The 20,334-nt window shown below is 32.4% G+C and overlaps 1 protein-coding gene across 7 annotated transcripts in view; it reads left to right on the top strand.

Moving 5' to 3' along the window:
* Positions 1 to 20,334, top strand: part of LOC143244510 (uncharacterized) — a 102,081-nt gene that overhangs the window by 17,862 nt on the left and 63,885 nt on the right. For 6 of the 7 annotated variants that reach the window (XM_076489330.1, XM_076489334.1, XM_076489333.1 and 3 more), the window contains exons 2-4: positions 3,498 to 3,637; positions 11,992 to 12,425; positions 15,613 to 15,759. In XM_076489330.1, coding sequence (XP_076345445.1) covers positions 12,336 to 12,425; positions 15,613 to 15,759 — 237 coding nt within the window. In that variant the 5' untranslated portion in view covers positions 3,498 to 3,637; positions 11,992 to 12,335. Of the gene's footprint in view, positions 1 to 3,497; positions 3,638 to 11,991; positions 12,426 to 15,612; positions 15,760 to 20,334 lie in introns of those variants that run through there. The other variant, XM_076489336.1, reaches the window with a different exon arrangement.

The raw sequence follows: 20,334 nt of genomic DNA on the forward strand, positions 1-20,334 counted from the left end.
GGTAAAATTTAATCTGTGATGTTGAGGCCTAGTACATTCTTTGATCCATACACTTTTTGTTATGACTCAGCACCCATCTCTGTCCCTACCATTCATTCCAACAAACCCCTAGATCCACTTCCTCTGGTTTTGGGTATGGCCATTTCCTTGGGTACATCTTCTTCTCTGGCCCCAAGATGCAAAACGATCATTCATAAAAAAAGACGTGGTTGAAAACAGAAGCGCTCTCCACCCAATTCGCCAACACATAAATAAAAATGGCCACTTTGATGCAATGGAATTGTCGAGGTTTTACATTGTACTCTGGATGACATCAAAGACCTGATTGCTTATTACCATCCTGTATGTTTTTCCTTACAGGAAACCTTTCTGAAACCTGCAGTTTTCTTTGTACAGAAATGGTAGGTTGTGTGATGGACGAGTGCATGGAGGGGTGGCACTGTTGGTCTATCAGCATGTGCTCACCCTGTCTTTGCCACTCAACACACCCTCGGAGGCCATAGTCATCCATGTTTCCATTGGTCATATCATCACTGTTTTTCTCTCTGCCTGTCACCTGAAGAGACCTATGATCAATTAGACCTTGGTGCTCTTGTTGAACAGTTGCCAGTTGTTGGTCATTGAACATGATGTTTATTGAGTGACAGCTACAAACTGCTTTCAACCATTTACTGGAGTAGGTCACAGCAAACAGTTTTAACTTCTCTCTCTCTAAAACCGTTTGCATGCACTTTTTCCACCAATGAGGTATTCACCCTGATCCTGAACTTTGTATCTTCACCTTCATGCAGTGGGTGCCAGAGGCTGATATTGTGCAGTTCCAGCTCTACTTTTTCTGGATTCTGTGGTTGCTGTTGATGTTAATTGGTGATTCATGTAGTCCTACTTGGAGGACAGTATTGAATGGATTACACCCTGCTACTCCAGATGCTTCAATTCAATGGAGTTGGGCCTGATAATACTGTACTGGCTGACATGGTGAGGAATGCATTTGACATCACACCTAAATTTTCTTCAAATGGAGGTTTATTTCATCAATCTTATGCCTACTCATGGCCAATAAAGCACAATAAGAAGAGTATGTGTTCCGTAAGACTGGTAGGAGGTTTTCCTTGTGGTATTTCCCCTCTTCCAGACCATACTAACTCATGGGTAAATCAGAAAGAGATTGATGCCTATCCGTCTTATTCCTTTGATTGTGGTCTGCTATTCAAAATAGGGATTTTATGGCACCCATTGCACTGCCTCCAGTGCAGGCATTCTTCTAGACTGGTCACCATGTTCCCCTTTTTTTCTAGTGGAATATGGAAGTTCTTCTTACTTTTACCATTCACCAGATCCTAACTACTGGGGTGGTGGACCATAGAGGCAACCTCCTAAATGTGTAAAGTTCTGTTCGGTTGAGGGTAGGTTGGTGGTGTTCTGCCAGTGTAAATGGTGTGGATTCTCTTTGTGCATCACAGTCATATACTGAAATAGAGTAGATCCATCACTTTGCAGTTCACTCTTCTGGTTGGGATTGCTCATCCTTTCATAGACTGGATGTTAGTTTCCAACTAGCAATTTTGGTTAATGCTGAACAAATCAGGATTTTGTTTCATGCGTTTTACATCTGTGTGGTTAATCCCAGAGGTTGATGTTGTGAAGATCTGTCTCAAATCTCTCCAGGTCTATGGTTGTTCAGGCAAATGGCTAATCATCAATGCACTCCAGCTTTTGTGCAGCCCAGTCTGTAGGATAATATTTTACAGGTTAAATGTAGTTACTCTGGCACCACATCTCAGTGAGGTTCTCTCTCAGAGGATGATGTTCTGCAGAATAGAACATATCCAGTTGGTTTTGGATTTGAAGTGAACTGCCACAATGGCTTGTTCAGATTTTGAGTTCCTGGATTTATGCCCATGTGCCATGTTAAATCAACCAGTATGGAATTTTCTATTTCCACTTTCTTCCACTTGAGATGAAGCTTCTACAAACTCTCCTCTTACCATAAGTTAGATGATGTATGCCAGATGCTGTCTGGTGTCGAAGTAAGTGCATTCTGTCGCACCATATCCATTGTATCCCATCTATTTTAGCTTTCTCCACCATCCAATCTGTGGCTTGGAACCCCAATCCTTTTTTCTCCTGGACTGTGACTCCAGAAATTTCACCTCAGATTTTTATCAATTTCTTGGATGTGCTCCTCACAATTTCCACCTGTTTATGCAATATTTACTACCACACTGAGCAAAGAGAATAACTGGTATTGAACTGGTGCAGTATGCTATTTGTGTTTTTCTTCCAGTGGAAGTTCACACTCCATGAGTGTTCTTTGGATGCTTTTGAAGGATACTTTTCTATATTCCTCATACTTATCCCTCCACCTTTTCTATGTGGAATTCAAGTTACTATGTGAGAAATGGTAAAGCACCATATCAGTAATTTTCCTACACTGAAAATATATTTCCAATATGTACTTATTTCTGCTCTGACTTCCCATCCTTTTTCCTCATTACTTATACTTAACTTTTACCTAATCTGAAAGTCATGTTCGAGCAGAATCTAATTGAGGAAGTAATATGCTTCAGGAGAGTGTCACCCTTCATATTTATAGAGGGTTGTTGCATGATAATTTAAATGTGAAGATGCAATTGAACTTCAGCAGTAATTATGAGGTAAATTAGGGACATGTAGTTTTGCGGGAAATTCAAAGTAAACCAAACAAGCATATATGTAAAGGTAACAAGTGATATTGATTTATTTAATTTAGAAATTTTAGATGATTATGTATACAACGGTTATCATTGATATCTAAGTTACTATGGTTACTGGTATGGGTTATCATTGATATCTAAGTTACTATGGTTACTGGTATGGGTTAGTCTAAATACATCAAAACGTTCATCAAACCAACATAACAGGTTTTCATGAAGATAATACTGGCAATGAACCCAACTGATTTTTAATACTTTCAAATATTTTATTTTGAAATTCCATTTAGGATAAAATGTCTGTTTCTTTACTTATTTTTTACACTGTGTTATCACATGCAATGCTTGTTCCTGTCAGTTTGTTGTTTGAGCCTATACAAAAATAAACAGTTTTGTAGTTTCATGTCCGATGGCTTAGGCCCATAAACATTGGTCATTAGATGAACCTTTAAAGTTAAATAGGTATAAATGTTGTACATGGTAACTGTAAGAAATTAGCAAATGATTTTAATTACAAAGTTGATATTTTGTATAATTTAATTCTGTGTGTATTATTTTACTTTTTGATCAATTTAATTGTTTTATTATGACACCACTTAGTAAAAAAAGGAACTATAATTTGTTTATAAATTACTGTTTGGCATTTATGTTCTGGGGGCCAAATGAATGCTTTGATCTGTGTCTGTCTGTTACTGTCTACAAAACTATTTTTAGAAGTTTTAATGGTCAAATTAATGTTCTTGACACTTCTCATTATATTATATTATATATTATGAAGTGCAGGTTTAACGTTATCATCTTTAGGCTTTATGTGCCAGCATCAGAATGTCTTGCAGAATAGGTGTAAACACTCCTGACACAGAAAAATATTGTTGTGATATCTACCAAAAGAACTGCTGTTGCATCATTTTTTCAGAACTGCATAAACTGCTGCCTTAAATCAGGTAAGATAATCATTAAGTTCTTTTCTATCTGTCTTAAACCAGCCACATAAGTTAGTGTTTTAATCTTTTGTGCTGTCTGCAATCAGCTAAAGTAGTTTGTTTTTTTAAATTTTATATTGGATAAGATAGTTGTTGATCCTTTTTGTTGTCTTATGTCAGATAAAGCAATTAATCTCCATTTATTCATGAAGACATGCAAATTCCTGAATTTACATTTTCATTTTATTTATTTAATGAATAAGATAAAATAAATCATACATTTTATATAAAACTTCAAATTTTTAATAGTTATTACCATAAAAAACCAATTGTTTCAGAAAGTAGTAAAATGTTTTTATATATAAAGATATTAAAAACAGGGTAATATAAAAAATCTTTTAATATGAACATTTGGGAATTTCCTTAAATTCCATCAACAGCATTAATATCCTCCTTCCGAAAACTAAGAAAAATTCATTAATAATATTTTATCTAAGGAAACAAGGTTAGTATTAACAGAGTTTTTATATTCGGTTGGAAGTATAGAAAGAGCATATTTCAATGATAAAACTATGATGGAATTTTATTTTAAGTTTTCAAACTTATAATTAAATTTATTGTAATGAAATTTTATATTGATTATCAAAAATTGTAATACTTTATCAGTAAGTAAACGAAAATGAAATTATTAGTTAAACTACAGCAGTAATTGAGATTTGTTTGTACAATTTTATGTTCTTTGTGCCTAATGTCCAATTTTTTATCATGTTAATCTTATGTTGTTATGTTATGCCTAACTAAACTCCTCAGTTTTGATACCAAGAAGCAACACTTTGGATATCTCACCATAACTACAAGAAATCACTTAAAACCAGCAAGAAACAGGAAATGTATCTCCCCATAGACCCAATAAACATTCATATCATATTTGTGGAAGATCCATCTATAAGTGGTGAGGTGGTACAAAATACAAAAATGCCCATAAAAACATAAACACTAAAATGAAAACTTGTACTTTTTCCACATATTAATTTTGGTGAAGATCCTTCCACACCTTGCAAAGTACTATAAAGATCCAAATAACTGCACTTATACAATTATTTATTTTCAGGCACCTTTTTACCCTGTATGATGCTCATTTGAAACTGTATGATTATTAAATCTCGGCCAGCAAGGCAGAAAAAGTTACTGGTATTACTTACTTCAAAGAAATCTTGGCCACCTTGATTCTGTGAGTATTCCTTACTTAGTCATTATGAGTCAAGCAAATGTGGACCAGGCCATTTAATTATAACTGCTCTATGACCTGTCGAGGGCCACATCATAAAGCACTGTATTGGCTCTGGCCTATTTGAAACTCAAAGTAGAAACATTTCCATTGAATGTAAAGGAAATTTGCAGTTTACCAGTCTGTAACAAGCCAGGTTGCTTAATTGTTGATGAAATTAACATTATTTTATTATCAGCTTAGATTCAATTTTAAAAATTGTGTACACATTTTCTATTTCCTTGCCTTTTTGATAGCCAACCATAACGACATTTGCTTAGCTTCTGATTGACCCAAATCTAAGCAATTCTTGGAATCGTCTGCTGGCTTACCTTCTTGGCAGAAATGGGTGTTGTTTACTCACAACTCATTCATCACTCTCAGTTCATTCATTTTTCTTGATTTATTATTATCACTGTTGTTTCTCGAAAGAAACAACAGTGCAGAGACTGGTTTTTGAAATTGTGTGAAAAATGTGAAAAAAAAGGTGAGCTGCCCAAACAGTGGGAGAAATGCAATGAACAGTACTATCAGGAAGTCGTTATGGCACTGGCACAGTGGAACCTAAAGAGGAAAAAAAATGGCCAAAAAGACTTCATCAGAGGGCCTTCTTTCAAGGGCAGTATGTGAATTCAACTCTCATTACAGAATATTTAAGCAGAAGATAATGGTTCAAGAAAGCATTATAAGTAGCAAGAAGGTGTCATGAGAAGAGAAAGGGCAACAGTGAAAGTGAGGGTGTGTCAGCAAAGAAAACATTTTGTGAGGAAGCAGAAGGCTGTGGAAGTAAGGCAAGCATTTTGCCTGGTTTATTAATGTTAGGGACATGTTAAAAGAGGGAAAGCCAGTGAAAGTATTCAAGGCAAAGTACAACGAATTGTGCCAGAAATGGTTGAATACACAAAAGTATTACACTGACAAAGAATAGCTGTTTCTGCTAGTCTGAGTAAACCAAATAAAAGGTGTGCAATCCCTAAAACTAAAGAAAGTAATGAATTATTGTGTTCTTTAAGAACATACACAGAATGTAACATTGCTTCAAACAGCACTTCAAGAAGGAATCAGTTATGATAAATGGAGATTAGATGCTACTGCATCAATATTAGTGTGTGAATATGTCAACTATTACCCTAAAGGGAATTCTCACATTTGTGAAAGAAAACTATATGCTTTCTGAAAAGCATGCAACTGTCTTTACATAGCTGTTTTCTGATGAGAACAGTGTGCCTGCCCCTGAATTTGTCTTCAAAGGCAAATAATTTTGAACAACCCTGAATCCTCCATTTTTTGTATGTGTACAGTGGTCTCCCATGGGGCCATACAGACTCAAAACAGTGTTGAAACCATTAAACATCTGAAGAATAGATGTAATATATTCACAAATAAGGACTTTGCCACATTCATACTTGCAGTTCACAGCAGTCAGAAAGTGAGAAAGAAACTTAAAAAGAGGTGGAGTAGTAACCAATGATGTGCAGATCAACAACACTCATCTTCATTATCTCTTAAAGACAAAGTACCTGGAAATGGAGAGCCATCTCATGCTTGACCAACTGCAGGCTAACCCAATAAAGATTCCATCTCTTTCAAGGGATGACATGATGAGAATGTTGAATAACAGCAGAACGCAGTCAAAATCTACCCAGTGAGAGCCCTGAAAACAGTTTCATACTGAACAATATTGATAGTTCAGAAGATTTTCTTATGTCAGGCAAACTGATAGATCTTGTTGGAGTCAAAATGAAAGAATTCAGAAAGGAGCTCCTTCAATCACAAGCACCACCAACTTTCAAGAATTTACTGAAGACCATCACACTGCCTATAGGTGTGACTATAAAAGGACAGAATAATAATTGTTATGTTAGGCTGTGATGGGGAGGAGATAATTGGGAACACTACTGAGGATGAGATTCTGGAAGAAGAAGATGATGGTGAAAAGGGAATAGATAAAAGGCAAGAATCAAAGAAACAATCAGAAAAAAGATAAACAATCAAAACAGTTTTTACTGTTTCTGTGTCATATCAAGGGCACACATGCCAAAGGAAGAAGGCAGCTGGAAAAACAGGATTGCATCAAATCTTATCATGGAAAAGTTCAGTGAGCAATCTCAGCACCAACCTATTGCTTCAGAAGAAGAACATGCATATGTCAGGTATAGAAATGGGATAAATGAAAATTACAGGTGGCTCATATGTCCTAATTGAAAGAGCATGTCTGGTTCAAGAGGAACCTTTAACAGTTAGATACTTTGAGTCACTGCCAGGTCATGCAAATGAATACCAAGCTAGTGACAACATTTTTCATGTCATGAGAGGAGATGTAAATAAAATCTTGAGAGATCTTGCACCCTTTCCAGCAGGCTCCAGAAAAGTATTTTATAACTTTATTTACTAAAGTCTTTGGGACTTTCAAAGCATGTCTGTTATTTTCCAAAGAATTCAAGTACTTATATGTGTAGTGTTTTCCTTGTTTTAAACTTTTAGTGTATCCATGACTATTTAGAACATAATATGCTGTGGTGTTGACTGAACGAGAGAAATTAGTTGTTGCTCCGGATACACATTAAGTGTTGGAGCTTACAGTTTGTTTGAAAGAGAGCATACAGATGATTGATTTTCTTTCTTCCACTACTTTGTTGCTACACATAGGATCTCACTCTTATTTACTTTTGTTTTTCAATCATGGTTACCACTCATACCACTCATTTGGCCTTTTAGCCCAAAATGCTTCAAATAAAGTTGTTTAAAGAAAATGTCACTTCCATTTCCTTTTGTTTGTTTTATTAATTTCACACAAAGCTACATGAGGGCTATCTGCACTAACTGTCCCTAATTTAGCAGTGTAAGACTAGAGGGAAGCCAACTCTTGGGCTACTCTTTTACCAATAAATAGTGGGATTGGCCGTAACATTATAATGCCCCCAGGGTTGAAAGGGCGAGCATTATATTTGTGACTGGGATTTGAACCCTTGACCCTGAGATTATAAGTCAAGTGCCTTAACCATCTGGCTATACCGAGCCAGATTTTGTACTTTATACAAATAAATGTGGTAGTATCAATACTGCCAGCAAGAGAACATAAAATTAATGCATGTTAAATACAGAGTAAAAAAACCTCCTTTCTTCACCATGTACTATTATTCAGGATTCTACTTTTATTCAGAACTCTATACTAGTTACATGGACATAGAACAGTACCATTATATTTATATAGATTCATCATAATTTTAAATGTTTAACAATTTTAATACCAAATGTCAATTACCATTATAACTATTGTCTAGATAATTATTTTAAGGAAGTGTTCCACACTTTAATGAATTTTTACCACTCAGTACATTTTTGCTTACTGAAGGGTCAAGAGAGACATTAAAAATATTTTCACGTGGATTAAAGTCCAAATTTAATTTTACGTACATTTTGTTATTGTTACTATCCAAATCTGTTCTTTTTAAACTTCTGATTGAATGTGAAAATGCTCAATCCTAATGTTGTTTTTTGTAACTTGAATATTATAGACTAATTTCTTTTTGAGATATTATCACTGATGATGGATTTTATAGAAATTCCAAACGTCTTTATTAAAGATTTTTATTTTTTGACATTGCCATGTTTTCAGTATTGATTATAAAACTTCGTTTTCCACCTGATGAATCAGTTGTAAATACTCTGACTCTGTGGTATGGATATGATGTGTTATGCTTATTTTGTACTCTTTAATTTCAGACTTTGGAAAGTCTCAATTCATATTTGTTTTATAACCATATGTGAAGTTACTCAAAAATTTCTGAAAATCAAGATGACTAACTGAAATTTTAGGGCTTTTCTGCTTATCATTGCTGTCAAAGAAAGCTATTGATATAAGAATTTAAAATTTCTTAATATTGCCCCCCCAAAAAAAAAACAGCAAAAAAACAAAGGCAAACTGTCAAGCTAACCAACATACTGCAGCCAGTTTTGAAGTTAAGAAGAAAAGTTTGTGGATTGATTTTCATGGTCTCGCCAATCTGATTAAAACTCTGAACCTGAAATCATCACCAGACTCTAACAGAATCATAATGTGAAGCTTACAAAACTAATTCTAGCGAGAAAATCTAGGAATATAAGTTCTGATAATGTTATTTTCAATTTTAGTTATCTTACCGTAAGTGAACAGTGTCAAAATGCTCTATGAAAAGTTTAAATTTTTGTCTACCTACTTGTAAACTAAGTTAGCTTCTCAAGTTACTTTTTCAAGTTGAATGTATTTACAGAGCATATATATAAAAAAGAGAGAGAGAGACTTATTAAAACTAAATTTTAAAATATGGTATTGTCTTTCTTCTAGAATCTCAATCCCTTAAAAAAACAACCTTCTATTACATAGTTTGAGTTTTCTACTTTAAACGAACTTGCCAGTAACAGAATTGTTGTTGTTATCTAGCCAGATAAAGGTAGAGGTGTAGTCATTTTTAACAGATCTGATTACATATCCAAAATGAAAGACATTTTAAATGACAGAACAAAGTTATTTAACCCATCAACTATGATTGGATTAAGCCTACTTCCAAGTGCTAGGAAAAGCTTCAACAGGCTTTAAGATATTTTAAAAATTGTAAACTCATCTCTGACACTACTTTTGCAGAGATTTATCCTGCAGCTTTCCACCCTGGTTTATGTACAAATTACCAAAAGTACTCAAAATTATTAACCTGTCAGACCTATTCTATCCACTCCTGGTTCCCATTCCTAAAAACTTGCTAAATATCTTGTACCTGCATTAAGCTTACTAACTAAGAACAAATTTATTGTTAAAGATTCTTTTTCCTATGTTCAAGAGATATCTAAAATTTCTAATGCAGATCAATTTGTTATGGCCAGCTTCAATATTCAGTCCATATTCACTAACAACCCACTCTAGGAAACAAAATAATTATTGAACAGTTATTCCCTACTAAAAATGCTCTGTGCTGTAATTTTAACCAACAAAAATTTAAAAAAACCTTTTTAAATCAACCCTGAAGGTCAATAACTTTATTTTTAATGATAATGTTTATTACCAGATAAACAGAGTGGCCATGGGAATCACCTCTTGGTCTGGCCATTGCAAATATTTTCACATGTTATTACAAATGTCAATGGCAGGATAATTACCCCCTTTATTACAACTAGTATTATATAGCATATAATACTGGTGATGATAGTTTTCTACTCTTTCACAATATTGTTCATGCCAAAAAGGTTTTATAATACCTAAACTCACAACATCCATATATAAACTTTATATGTAAGATAGAAGAAAACTTTCATTTTTCAGATGTTCAAGTAAACAAAATACACAATATCATTGCCACATCTACTTATCATAAGAAAATATTTACTGTCTTATATACTTGTTTTCACAGTTTCATACCAGACTCTTTCAAACATGACCTTGTTCTAAATCTTCTAAACAGAGTATATAATATCTGTTCTTACTACTTCCATCTTCACTCAGAAATTTCAAAAATTCATAACATATTACCAAATAATAGTTATCCTCTTAATTTATTATCACATGAAAATTGTAAACAAATAAAATAGAATCAACCAAAAAGTAATACACTGTTTAAAAATATTCAGTAATTCTTATCATTTCTTTCATTGTCAAATAGTTTTAAACTCAAATATAAAAATAGAAAATAATCCAAATATGTTACCCACAAATTAAGCTATTTTTGTTAGTTATGTCAACATTTAAAATTAAAAATATTTTTATAACTAAAGACATTCTACCTTTCCTATGCACTTATGTGTCATATATAAATATACTTATGCTACTTATATTGATAAAACTACATGTCACCTACAAATATGTGCACACAAAATATGGAAATTTTAGCAAGTGAATATAAGCTGAGTATCTTGTATCTGATTGCATAATGAGAATGGCAACCACCCCATACTTCCAGAAAACTTTAAAAATTCTTCATTCCTGAACCACAGGTTAGGAACTCTTTAAAAAAAAACCTTTCCATTTTCAATAATCGCCCAACACTCAGTAATAACATCAGCTCCTTACTTTTCGAAATTAATGTAATCAATTCCAGATTCTCAGTATTTTTATTTGATATTTATTATTATTTTAAAGATACAGTGTTGATACTGATATTTAAGGATTTCTATATAATAATTTTTCTTAAGAATGTTGTTTATTAAACTTATATGCCACATGCTTTATTGTACATTCCATTATATTGTTACCATTGAAATCTGTTCTTTCTCAACTTCCAGTTGAATACAAAAAGTTGCTCAATCCTAATGTTATATTTTGTAATTTGAATATCATGAATTAATTGTTTTGGATGAATATTATTTATGATGATGGAACTTAAGGAAATCCTGAAACACCTGTACAAAAGATATTTTCTTTTGATATTACTATGTTTTTGAAACCTGAAACATAGTTATTTGATTGGACAATTTAATGTGGTATTAAAATATAAAACTGATGGGCTTTTGTGATATTTTTTAATAGAGTACGAATAAGGAAGCTTCGCTCACCAACAATATTTCAAGGGTAACATATCTTTTGGTATAGCATAATGCTAAAACAACAAACTGGATTTTGTAATGAAGTTTAAAATGTAATTAACAGGTTGGATGTATTATGTTGTTAAATTACATGTATAGAATAATAGGCTATAATTTTATGATTTAAAGTATAATAATTATACTTAAATACTTTTTACATGATTTTAAAATTTTACATTTTAAGTCAAAGAAGTGAAACATTGTGTCCAAAAAGGTAAACAAAACTGTTTTGAATGGTGTAGCTGTTAATATTCTTCTAACAACAGGAATATTATCTAAGAAACAGCCAAGTCACACTGAACATTATTTCTGTAATTAAGTATATACGAAACAAATGTAGTTTATTGTAACTTGTTTTTTAAGTATATTTGCCTACTTGTGGTTCTTTTGCTTTGACTCAGTGTCCACTAAATAAAGATTAATTAATTATATTTTTGTTTAACTGGCTTCTCACAGTTATCCAATTATAACTAGTACTTTGAAAATAAATGAGCTTTATGTGCTTTATAAGAGTTGTATTTTTTTAACTATTGATTATATGCATTTTTTTTAACAGAGTGTGCAGTGCAAAAACTCTTTGGGATTGAAAGGCTAAATAATGTTATGGAAGATTTCCACCTGCTATCCATCACACTAGCATGTAGAAAACAGCTAATAATTTAAACTCTACATGCATCATTTTCTAGTCCATAATTAAATAATAGTTATAAAGAAAGACATTTGTACTTATACTTATATCCATAGATATAAAGTTGATTCTCATCTGTAATTAAAAATGGAGAATACGAGAATTGGCACATTCATTTCCTCACATCAGTATAATTCAAACTAATTGTCAAGCAATTGCATTGTGCAGTTATAGTTCATTAAAATATTAGAATATAAGGAAATGTTACAAATATGACAGCTAGCAGTGAAAGTATATTGGGAATGGAGTGGATGGATGGTTGCAAATCTCAATCTTTAACTGGTTGTCCAAGCCTTGAAAAGGTGAGCCTTTTAGATATCCTACAAACTCCTTTTCTGTTGCTTTTGGTTTATGTCTTTAACTTAAAGTGCAATTATTGTAAATGAACACTTAATGTTAGACACGGAAAAAATTTTTTGTCACTAACCTCGTCAAGTCTTTAGTCCACTCATTTGAATTGCATATTTCAAGCAACTTGTGTCTATAAAGTGAATGAGTGTTGTAGGTTTTGTAAGTTGTTTGTAATACTTTCAATGATAAGTAACACTTTTAACTTCCAAGAATAAAACTACTTCATGCATTTGAGTTTGTGTAACATAAAATCTTAACTAATTTTATGATCATTCACCACTTTCACTTTTTTGCTCATTATTTTTCATTGGGGTGGGGCTTGATAAATAAGAGGATTTCATGATATAGTTGGAGCAGATGTTGTCAGCTTTTGTAATGTTGGATTGATAGGGGTGCTGTTTACCATTTCACTACCCTTCTGTTTGACTTCCTATATTTTTTGTTGTTTATCAACTCACTGAGCTTCCATCTTCATTTGGCTCTATACATTTTCTATTGAGTAGTCTAATTTTACTGGTGTTTATTTTCAATCAACATTGACTTTTACATGGACAGTTACCATATTTTAACCATGTCATCAATTTAGTCTGTTACACAGATTAATTTAACAACCTTGCTGGCTACCTCTCTGGTGAATGATTCTTAACCCCATTTCTCTTTTATTACCAGCATAGTGTATGATACATCTGGGGTTTAGAATCAACACAGTATAAGGAAATGCTGGTTTTCTATACCATTATAAGTCTGTGAGTCTCATACTACTAGATACATTCTTTCTGTTCTTTTTGTGTTGTCATATTGTTGTAGTGTGCTCATATGTGACATCTCCAATGGAACTTTGCATATCAGAGGTATCTGTCTTCAGATCCATTGTCATGTAGCATGCTTTTTTTCTTCCATTATTGTTGGGTTTATCTTGTTGTGATTAAGCTAAGATCTTGTGTTAACATGATCTTCTCTTCTTTCTCCATCTTTAGATCTTCATCTTCTCACAGATGTGCCCTTCTCATATCAGATTCTGTATTGGGAAATCAACATTGTTCTGACTTAGATTCTTAAGGAAACAGCTAACATCAGTGTTTTAGAACTTTCTGCAGTTTAACATGCTTTCCTTGACTTCTTTGCCTCCCACATCACTGATCTCTGTTAGTTCACACACAGTTTTATGGTGGTAGCTTAGATCAACAATTAGTGTGGTTTTCATTCTTGCAACCTTTGTTTTGCTGCACTTTCTTTGTTTCTTTAGCTTCATTCTCAGTATTTTCACTTTTAAGTTTTAAATGTTTGTAATATGATAATAATTTAACAGATTTTATTTCTTGGTATTGTTGCCCATGAAGTAAAATCTCCACACTTTGGTTTTGGTTTGTTTAATTATCAAAGAATTTGCAACATCAAACAACTAATTCCTTCTACCATATTGGTCTTCAGTTTCAAAATTGAATTCCCTGGTTGTGGAAGCTCTCAGTTAGTCTTGTGGGAACTCTTCTTTATGCCTACTGTTCTCTTCACTTTCTTCCTCAAGTGCTTGCCTTAATCAGTTATGCCAAGTTTTATTCATTGCTAAACTATGACCAGCTTAGCCACTTTCTTTTCTTATTTTCTTATGGGGGAACTAGCTCCTTTGTCTTAGAGTTGTCAAGACTGTCTTGGATTTTTCTTTGGTCTTTTTGACTTTTGCTGGTTGTCCACTGATTGGACTAGTTTCGTGACTTGACTTAACCTTTCATTGTAGGATTACTGGTTATTACTGGTCTCTTCTTTTGAAAATCTTCTACAACAAGCACAATTCTACTATTATTTTCTGACACTCATTTATATAAATATACTTATTAATGGGTATGCATAGTGAAGAGGTACCCAGCTGAATAAAATGCCTTTCTGGGTGTTCTCTCTCTTTTGTCCACTGCATTTGGTTCTTCTATGAATTGTTTACATAGATCTTTACTTTGATTTTAGATACCACGTAAGTACTGCTTGGCTACTTAATTTGTTTGTCATAGTCTAGGCTGTTACCTTTGTGCCTAATAGTTTTACTTATGTGGAATCTGTGTTCCTCACAATATTCTCTGGTTCCCTTCTTTGTACTAGTAAGGCTGTTATGGTTTCATTATTTTAGAGTTGATTTTATATTATTTGAATTTTACATTTTCTTATAAATATTAAATTTCAAATATGTACTTGCCTCTTAAATTCATTTTTACTCACCTCCTCAAACCAAAAGGATTATATCATAATGAGTGTGAGCAAAGAAATCTGATTCATGTCAGAAAAAAGTGCTTATATAGATTCTCCTCAGACCTGTGGAATATATCATGGACGTGGGAGAATGGAGAATTTTGTACAAGTTAATATGAATTGTATTCCATCAATTACATTCAGAATTTGAAATTGAGTTGTTATTAACAGCATGAGAGCAACTCAAAAGGAAAGAATTTTAGTCTTTTGTAGGTTTGAAATTAATTTTGGTTATAAAGGAATTGAAAAGTTATTAAATATAATGTAAATGTGGACCCCACCTGTAGTAAACTTTATAAAAACAACAATTTTAAGTTATTTAGAATGGTACTGAATATACACTAATTTTCTTCTTAAAAATTTTACTACTAAAAAGAAAATATTTTTTATAGTCTTGGATTGATTTTTTTGTAGGAAACACTTAGTAACTGTTTATCATGAAATAAAACTTTTTTTTATGTTTTAGGAACTCACTAAGACTAAATGTCTAGTCAATTTTGTTAATTTCATAGTGACACTTTCTTACTTTTAGTCAATTATATAAGTAATCAGTGGACTACTTATAAAGGAATAGGTGTAATAGTGTTAAATACCTAAGCAGGTCATGCATGAAATTTATGTAGGTCTAAAAAAAAAGTAGTGAAATATCAAATCAGACTGCTTATATTTTTTATCATGGTTTTATTAATGAGTCCAATGTGGGATTTGAACTCAACATGCATGAAAAAAGTAAGTTTTTAATTTCAAACAGTAGATATTTATTTTTATCTTACTAATTCCATTAATTGTCATGCATCTAGCCTAACTGATTAATTCTGGTATTGAATAAAGGTTCTACTATGTGAATAAAGTTTTTCATCAGATAGTTTAGCAGGAGCCTTTATATTTTTCTGGTTATAGTTATTAGAAAAAGTTGGATCAGGATTGGCAAAGAAGATTAAAGGACATTTATGGATTCCTAGCCACAGACAAGCACTTTTTACTCTCTTGGGAGATGATTTTGTTAAGAAGTACTTTTCTAATAGTGTTACTGATCCTAGTATTCTGGTAAGTGTATTGTAATAATAATTTTGAGAACTTTCCAGAGTTAAATACAAAAAGCAGATCAAAAAGAAAAGAAGAATAAAAATTTAAATACAAAAATGATTAATAGTGTTATAATTCAGAAATTAATTTTAAAAATACTATTTTACCATTCAAAAATGTTCTTCAAGAAATTACATAGCTTGTTTTAATATCAGTATAATATAAATCCATCAATGTCACCTATCAAGTTCTGAGGGTTGACAGTTATAACTTTTATAATTCAAACATCTGATCTTTAAGCCAAGTGACTCTTTTATTTGCCTAATGTTTTTCTTCCTTTAGTTTTATTCATCAGATGTTTTGGCAACTATTCCTCAGATGCAATTATATGCCCAAAGTAATTCATTTTCCATTTCCCACATGTATCCAACAAGTGTATTTTTATCTCTTTGTTTGTTCCATTACTTCCTCATCAGTTTTTCTTATTATGTAGCTGTTATCAGTTGTTCATAACACCACAATTCAAATGTTTCAAACTGTAGTTTTATTTCAGCAAACAGTCATACTTCCACTCTATAAAATAAGACTGACTTTGCATGACATATTAGTATTATTTTATTGCTAGTTACAGCTTTTACAGTTAGGAAAAATACTTTTAAAACAGGTATAATGGTTTGATAACTGATGTGATCATTTTTAAGCACACTGTTCCAGTAGTCTCCTCATCATTTCTAGTTTGACATTTCTCCTGATAGATTCTATGAAATTGAGGAAAGCCAATTTTAACATACCTACAGTGGTGTGGGAATAACGTTCCCTTATTTTGTATGTTAGAGGATTGCTGTTCTCGCACAATTTCAAACAAATACAACCTTACAAATCTCTAACTTTGTGAAGTTTTGCCAACCATTAGAAGAAAAAAAAGATAAATAATTAACTCTTTCATCCAGGTTGTAGACAAGTATAATGAAAGGAAATATTGCAAAATGCAAAATAAAATGTTTAATTCAGTTAGTATTAATCACAAAGTTCCAGACAACTTATGGTCAGAATTAATACATTCACTATTTTACACTTATTTTCTGTAGTTATTCTATTGTTACCAACTGATTTAGAAACTTGGTTAAACAAAATGAATAGTACTGTTGAGACTTTTTCACTATAGACCACGGAATTCTGAAAGACATCTCCTAGAATTTCTAATTCTTATCTTTTCATATCCATTTCCTAAGTTTATTTTACTGTTACCAAGTGAACTAAAAATCTTTTAAAAGAAAGCAATGAATTGCCACTGATGGCATTAGACTGTTTATGTGATACTGTGACTTGAGACCATCAACAGCAATTTTCCCAAAATTTTCCTGGCTTAAAAACACAGTGTAGGGTTTATTAACTTGTTTGTAGTACAGTGATTGTTTAAGGTATTATATGAAAAAAAGAGAAAATGTTTATGACATGGCTCTGTTCAAAGTCTGGTAAGATACAATAAATTTATTAGGTATTTGAATGTTAGTTATCCTCCCAGGTAGATTGGGATTTATCACTATAAGTGTAAAAGTATGTAAAAGCTTATGAACATCATTTGTTTTCCTATTTTACAATACTTATGCAATAAATGCTTAGTTTACAGTAATATAAATGTAGCCATTTTGGTTTAGCTAGCATTTCTAACTTAGCCTTCTTGCTAATCACAGACTTTCTTTTATCTACAAAGAGGAATACATCATAGCCTTAAAAATGGGTGAATAACATAAACAAACATTCATACAATGATTTACACCAAAGAAAACAACACTTAACAGAAAAAATGGAAGAAAATACAACTTGTGCAAGTTATTACATAAGTGGTATTGAATGCATAAACGTAATTCCACAATCTGTTTCTAGTTATACATCAAATTTCAGTGAAATGACACTGACAGAACAACATACAACTGAATGCAATAATGATGAATCCAAGTCTGTGTGGCCTGCACTTTGGACTACTGAAATGTGGAATATAAGAAAAAGGCTTACTTGTGGTAAATGAGTGATTCCAGGACAATCAGATGTGCAGCATTCTCTAGTGTGTCAAATCTAGGTCCATTTAAATCACAGGGTGCTATTTTTTTTTCTCCAAAGAATAGAATCCAGTTTCAAATTCTTTCAGCCACAACACATGATCATTGCAACATCCCTGAGAGAAAAAAATCTACTACATTTGAAGATGCAATCACACAGCAATACTGTAAAAAATTCTTCAAACTATTGTAGATTGTTTAAATAAATCTGAAGTACAAGCTACATGCAAATTCGTAGAACTGCAAATTATATAACCAAAAGTTATAAATCACATTCTGACCATTTTGATCTGTTGCATTTGCAAGAATTAAACAGCATAGAAATTCATTCAGAACTATTTCAGCTATTTGGAAAAGTTATACATTTCTGTGTTATATCAAGTTTGTTAGTAGTGGCACTGATAAAAATGGATCAAAATTTGACCATTGCACTTTCAGGATGCTTTATAAATGCACTTCATCACAACAATTTCTTGATCTGGCACTTGTGCACCATGTATTATTAGACTGTCCCCTCTTTCTGAAGCCGTGCAGAAAAGGGATATTACTACAGTTTATGCAGACAAGTTAATTTGTTGTAGCATACTATGTTTAGAAGCATTGAAGGGATGCAAAGATAAAAAAATGTCTTAGAAGCAGAGAATACCATTAAGGAAATGAAGTTTGCATCAGTAACACCAACAGATAACAACAATATTGTTTCAATCAATTAATCATGGTCAATTTTTAACCAGTAGTTGAAGTGATAGTTATTTACAACTTATTCTCATGAAACAACTAGTTCTAGGCCATGATTTTTGAGCTTTATATCTTAGAAGTCAATGAGTGGTCAGCAGTCCAAATCGAGGCTTTAAAGAAGAGAAAATAGTTCCTTTGCTAACATTTTAGATTGCCATTTTCAAAAACAGTCACAGTATACAGAAACATTCTAGACAACTGTGGGCACTATATTCCATCACATCTGAATTCTTTAATTGGGTGTTCAAAAGTTATCACATGTAGTTCTTCTGAATGTGAATGAGGCTTTAGCAGCATGAATCTTATCATTACAAAAACAAGGTGTAGACTGTTAATCAACCATTTGACAAATCTCGTGTTATTAAACTTTACAGCCATCCGATTCAAAACTGAAAGTGGAATGGCTACATATACAAATGGCTTAGTTATCATCATTAAACAAATGATGTACAAACAAGGGTAGCCAAGTTAAAGGAACTCACTATGGACCAAATTTGGAAGTTCCATTAATAAGTTATCCAGTAATTCAAAGTTTAAGGTGAGACAAAATTAATTTTTTTATTGCTCTCACACATGCCCTGGCCTCTTTTAAAACCATTTTACTCTTCTCACTGTTCATTTCAACCTTCTGTTCGAGTACATTAAGGATTACTTTCACCAATACTTTTTTTGGAGTTATTGATTATATTGATAGTTCTGTACTTGCCACATTCTGTACCTAAGGTTTTTTGGAAATTACAAAAAGTAGACCATTTAAAGTTTTCTTTTCATTGTTTCTTTGCAAAAAATCAGTTAGAAATTGCAGTCATCCTTAATTTGATGGTTCCATTGGAATACAGTGTTGATTTCCTATTGAACTTTTATTATTGTGTGTTGCTCTTATTCCTCAGTTTCTGCACATTTTTTGTTTTATACTCATTCTTTACTTCTCTCTATGAACACCTAATGTTTTTATATACTTCCTTGACAACCATCATCTTTAATCCATCCTTTTATAATCTTGTGTTCCCATTAGAATTTTGTTTCTACCCTTACTTTTTCTATTTCTCAGTCTTCTCTCCTTCTTTCTGTGATACCTCTTTGAACTCAACCCACCTACTCTCATCATTCCTGTTTACATATTTTTATTTAATTAGTATTTCAACCTAGTTTTTTTCTCTATCACAAAGTTCTTGGCTATGTTTATTTGTGAATCATATAAATGGCCTCACAGAAGGCCAGTTTATTCACCTTCTTTAGTTTTATTTGTATGTTTTTTCATTAGCTTGCAGTCAGAGTGACAGTCTGCTTCTGGTTGAGTTCTAACAAGTGTAATTAAAAGTTTCTGAAATGTTCATTAAATATATATTGTAGTTTGTGTGATATCTTAGTTCTTTCACCATTCTAGGTGTTGTTTATCACTAAGGGCTTTCTCATCAAAAACTGTATTAATCTGTTATCTCTGTCATTCAATGCTTCAGGACTGTGTGGTCCAACAAGTAAACCATTTCTGCTACCATCTACCTCTATATTACAACCACTCATAACTATCAGATATTCTTTTGACTTTACTGCCTGCTTGGCATTTTCAATTCTTGGTAAAAGTTTTCAATTTCCTCTTCTTTATTATCAGTTGTAGGCATACAGACTTGGATGATAGCTAAATTAATTAGAGTTACTCAAAACCTAACTAACATTACCCTACGTGAAATAAATCAGAAGTCTTAATTCTAGTTTTATTACTAGACATAAGTTCTTTGTGAAGCTAATCTCAGTCTGAATACAGTGATGGGTTACGGGTGGTTTACATCTTGCGTGG

This window comes from Tachypleus tridentatus, chromosome 2, assembly GCF_004210375.1.
Source record: "Tachypleus tridentatus isolate NWPU-2018 chromosome 2, ASM421037v1, whole genome shotgun sequence".
Classification (NCBI taxonomy): domain Eukaryota; kingdom Metazoa; phylum Arthropoda; class Merostomata; order Xiphosura; family Limulidae; genus Tachypleus; species Tachypleus tridentatus.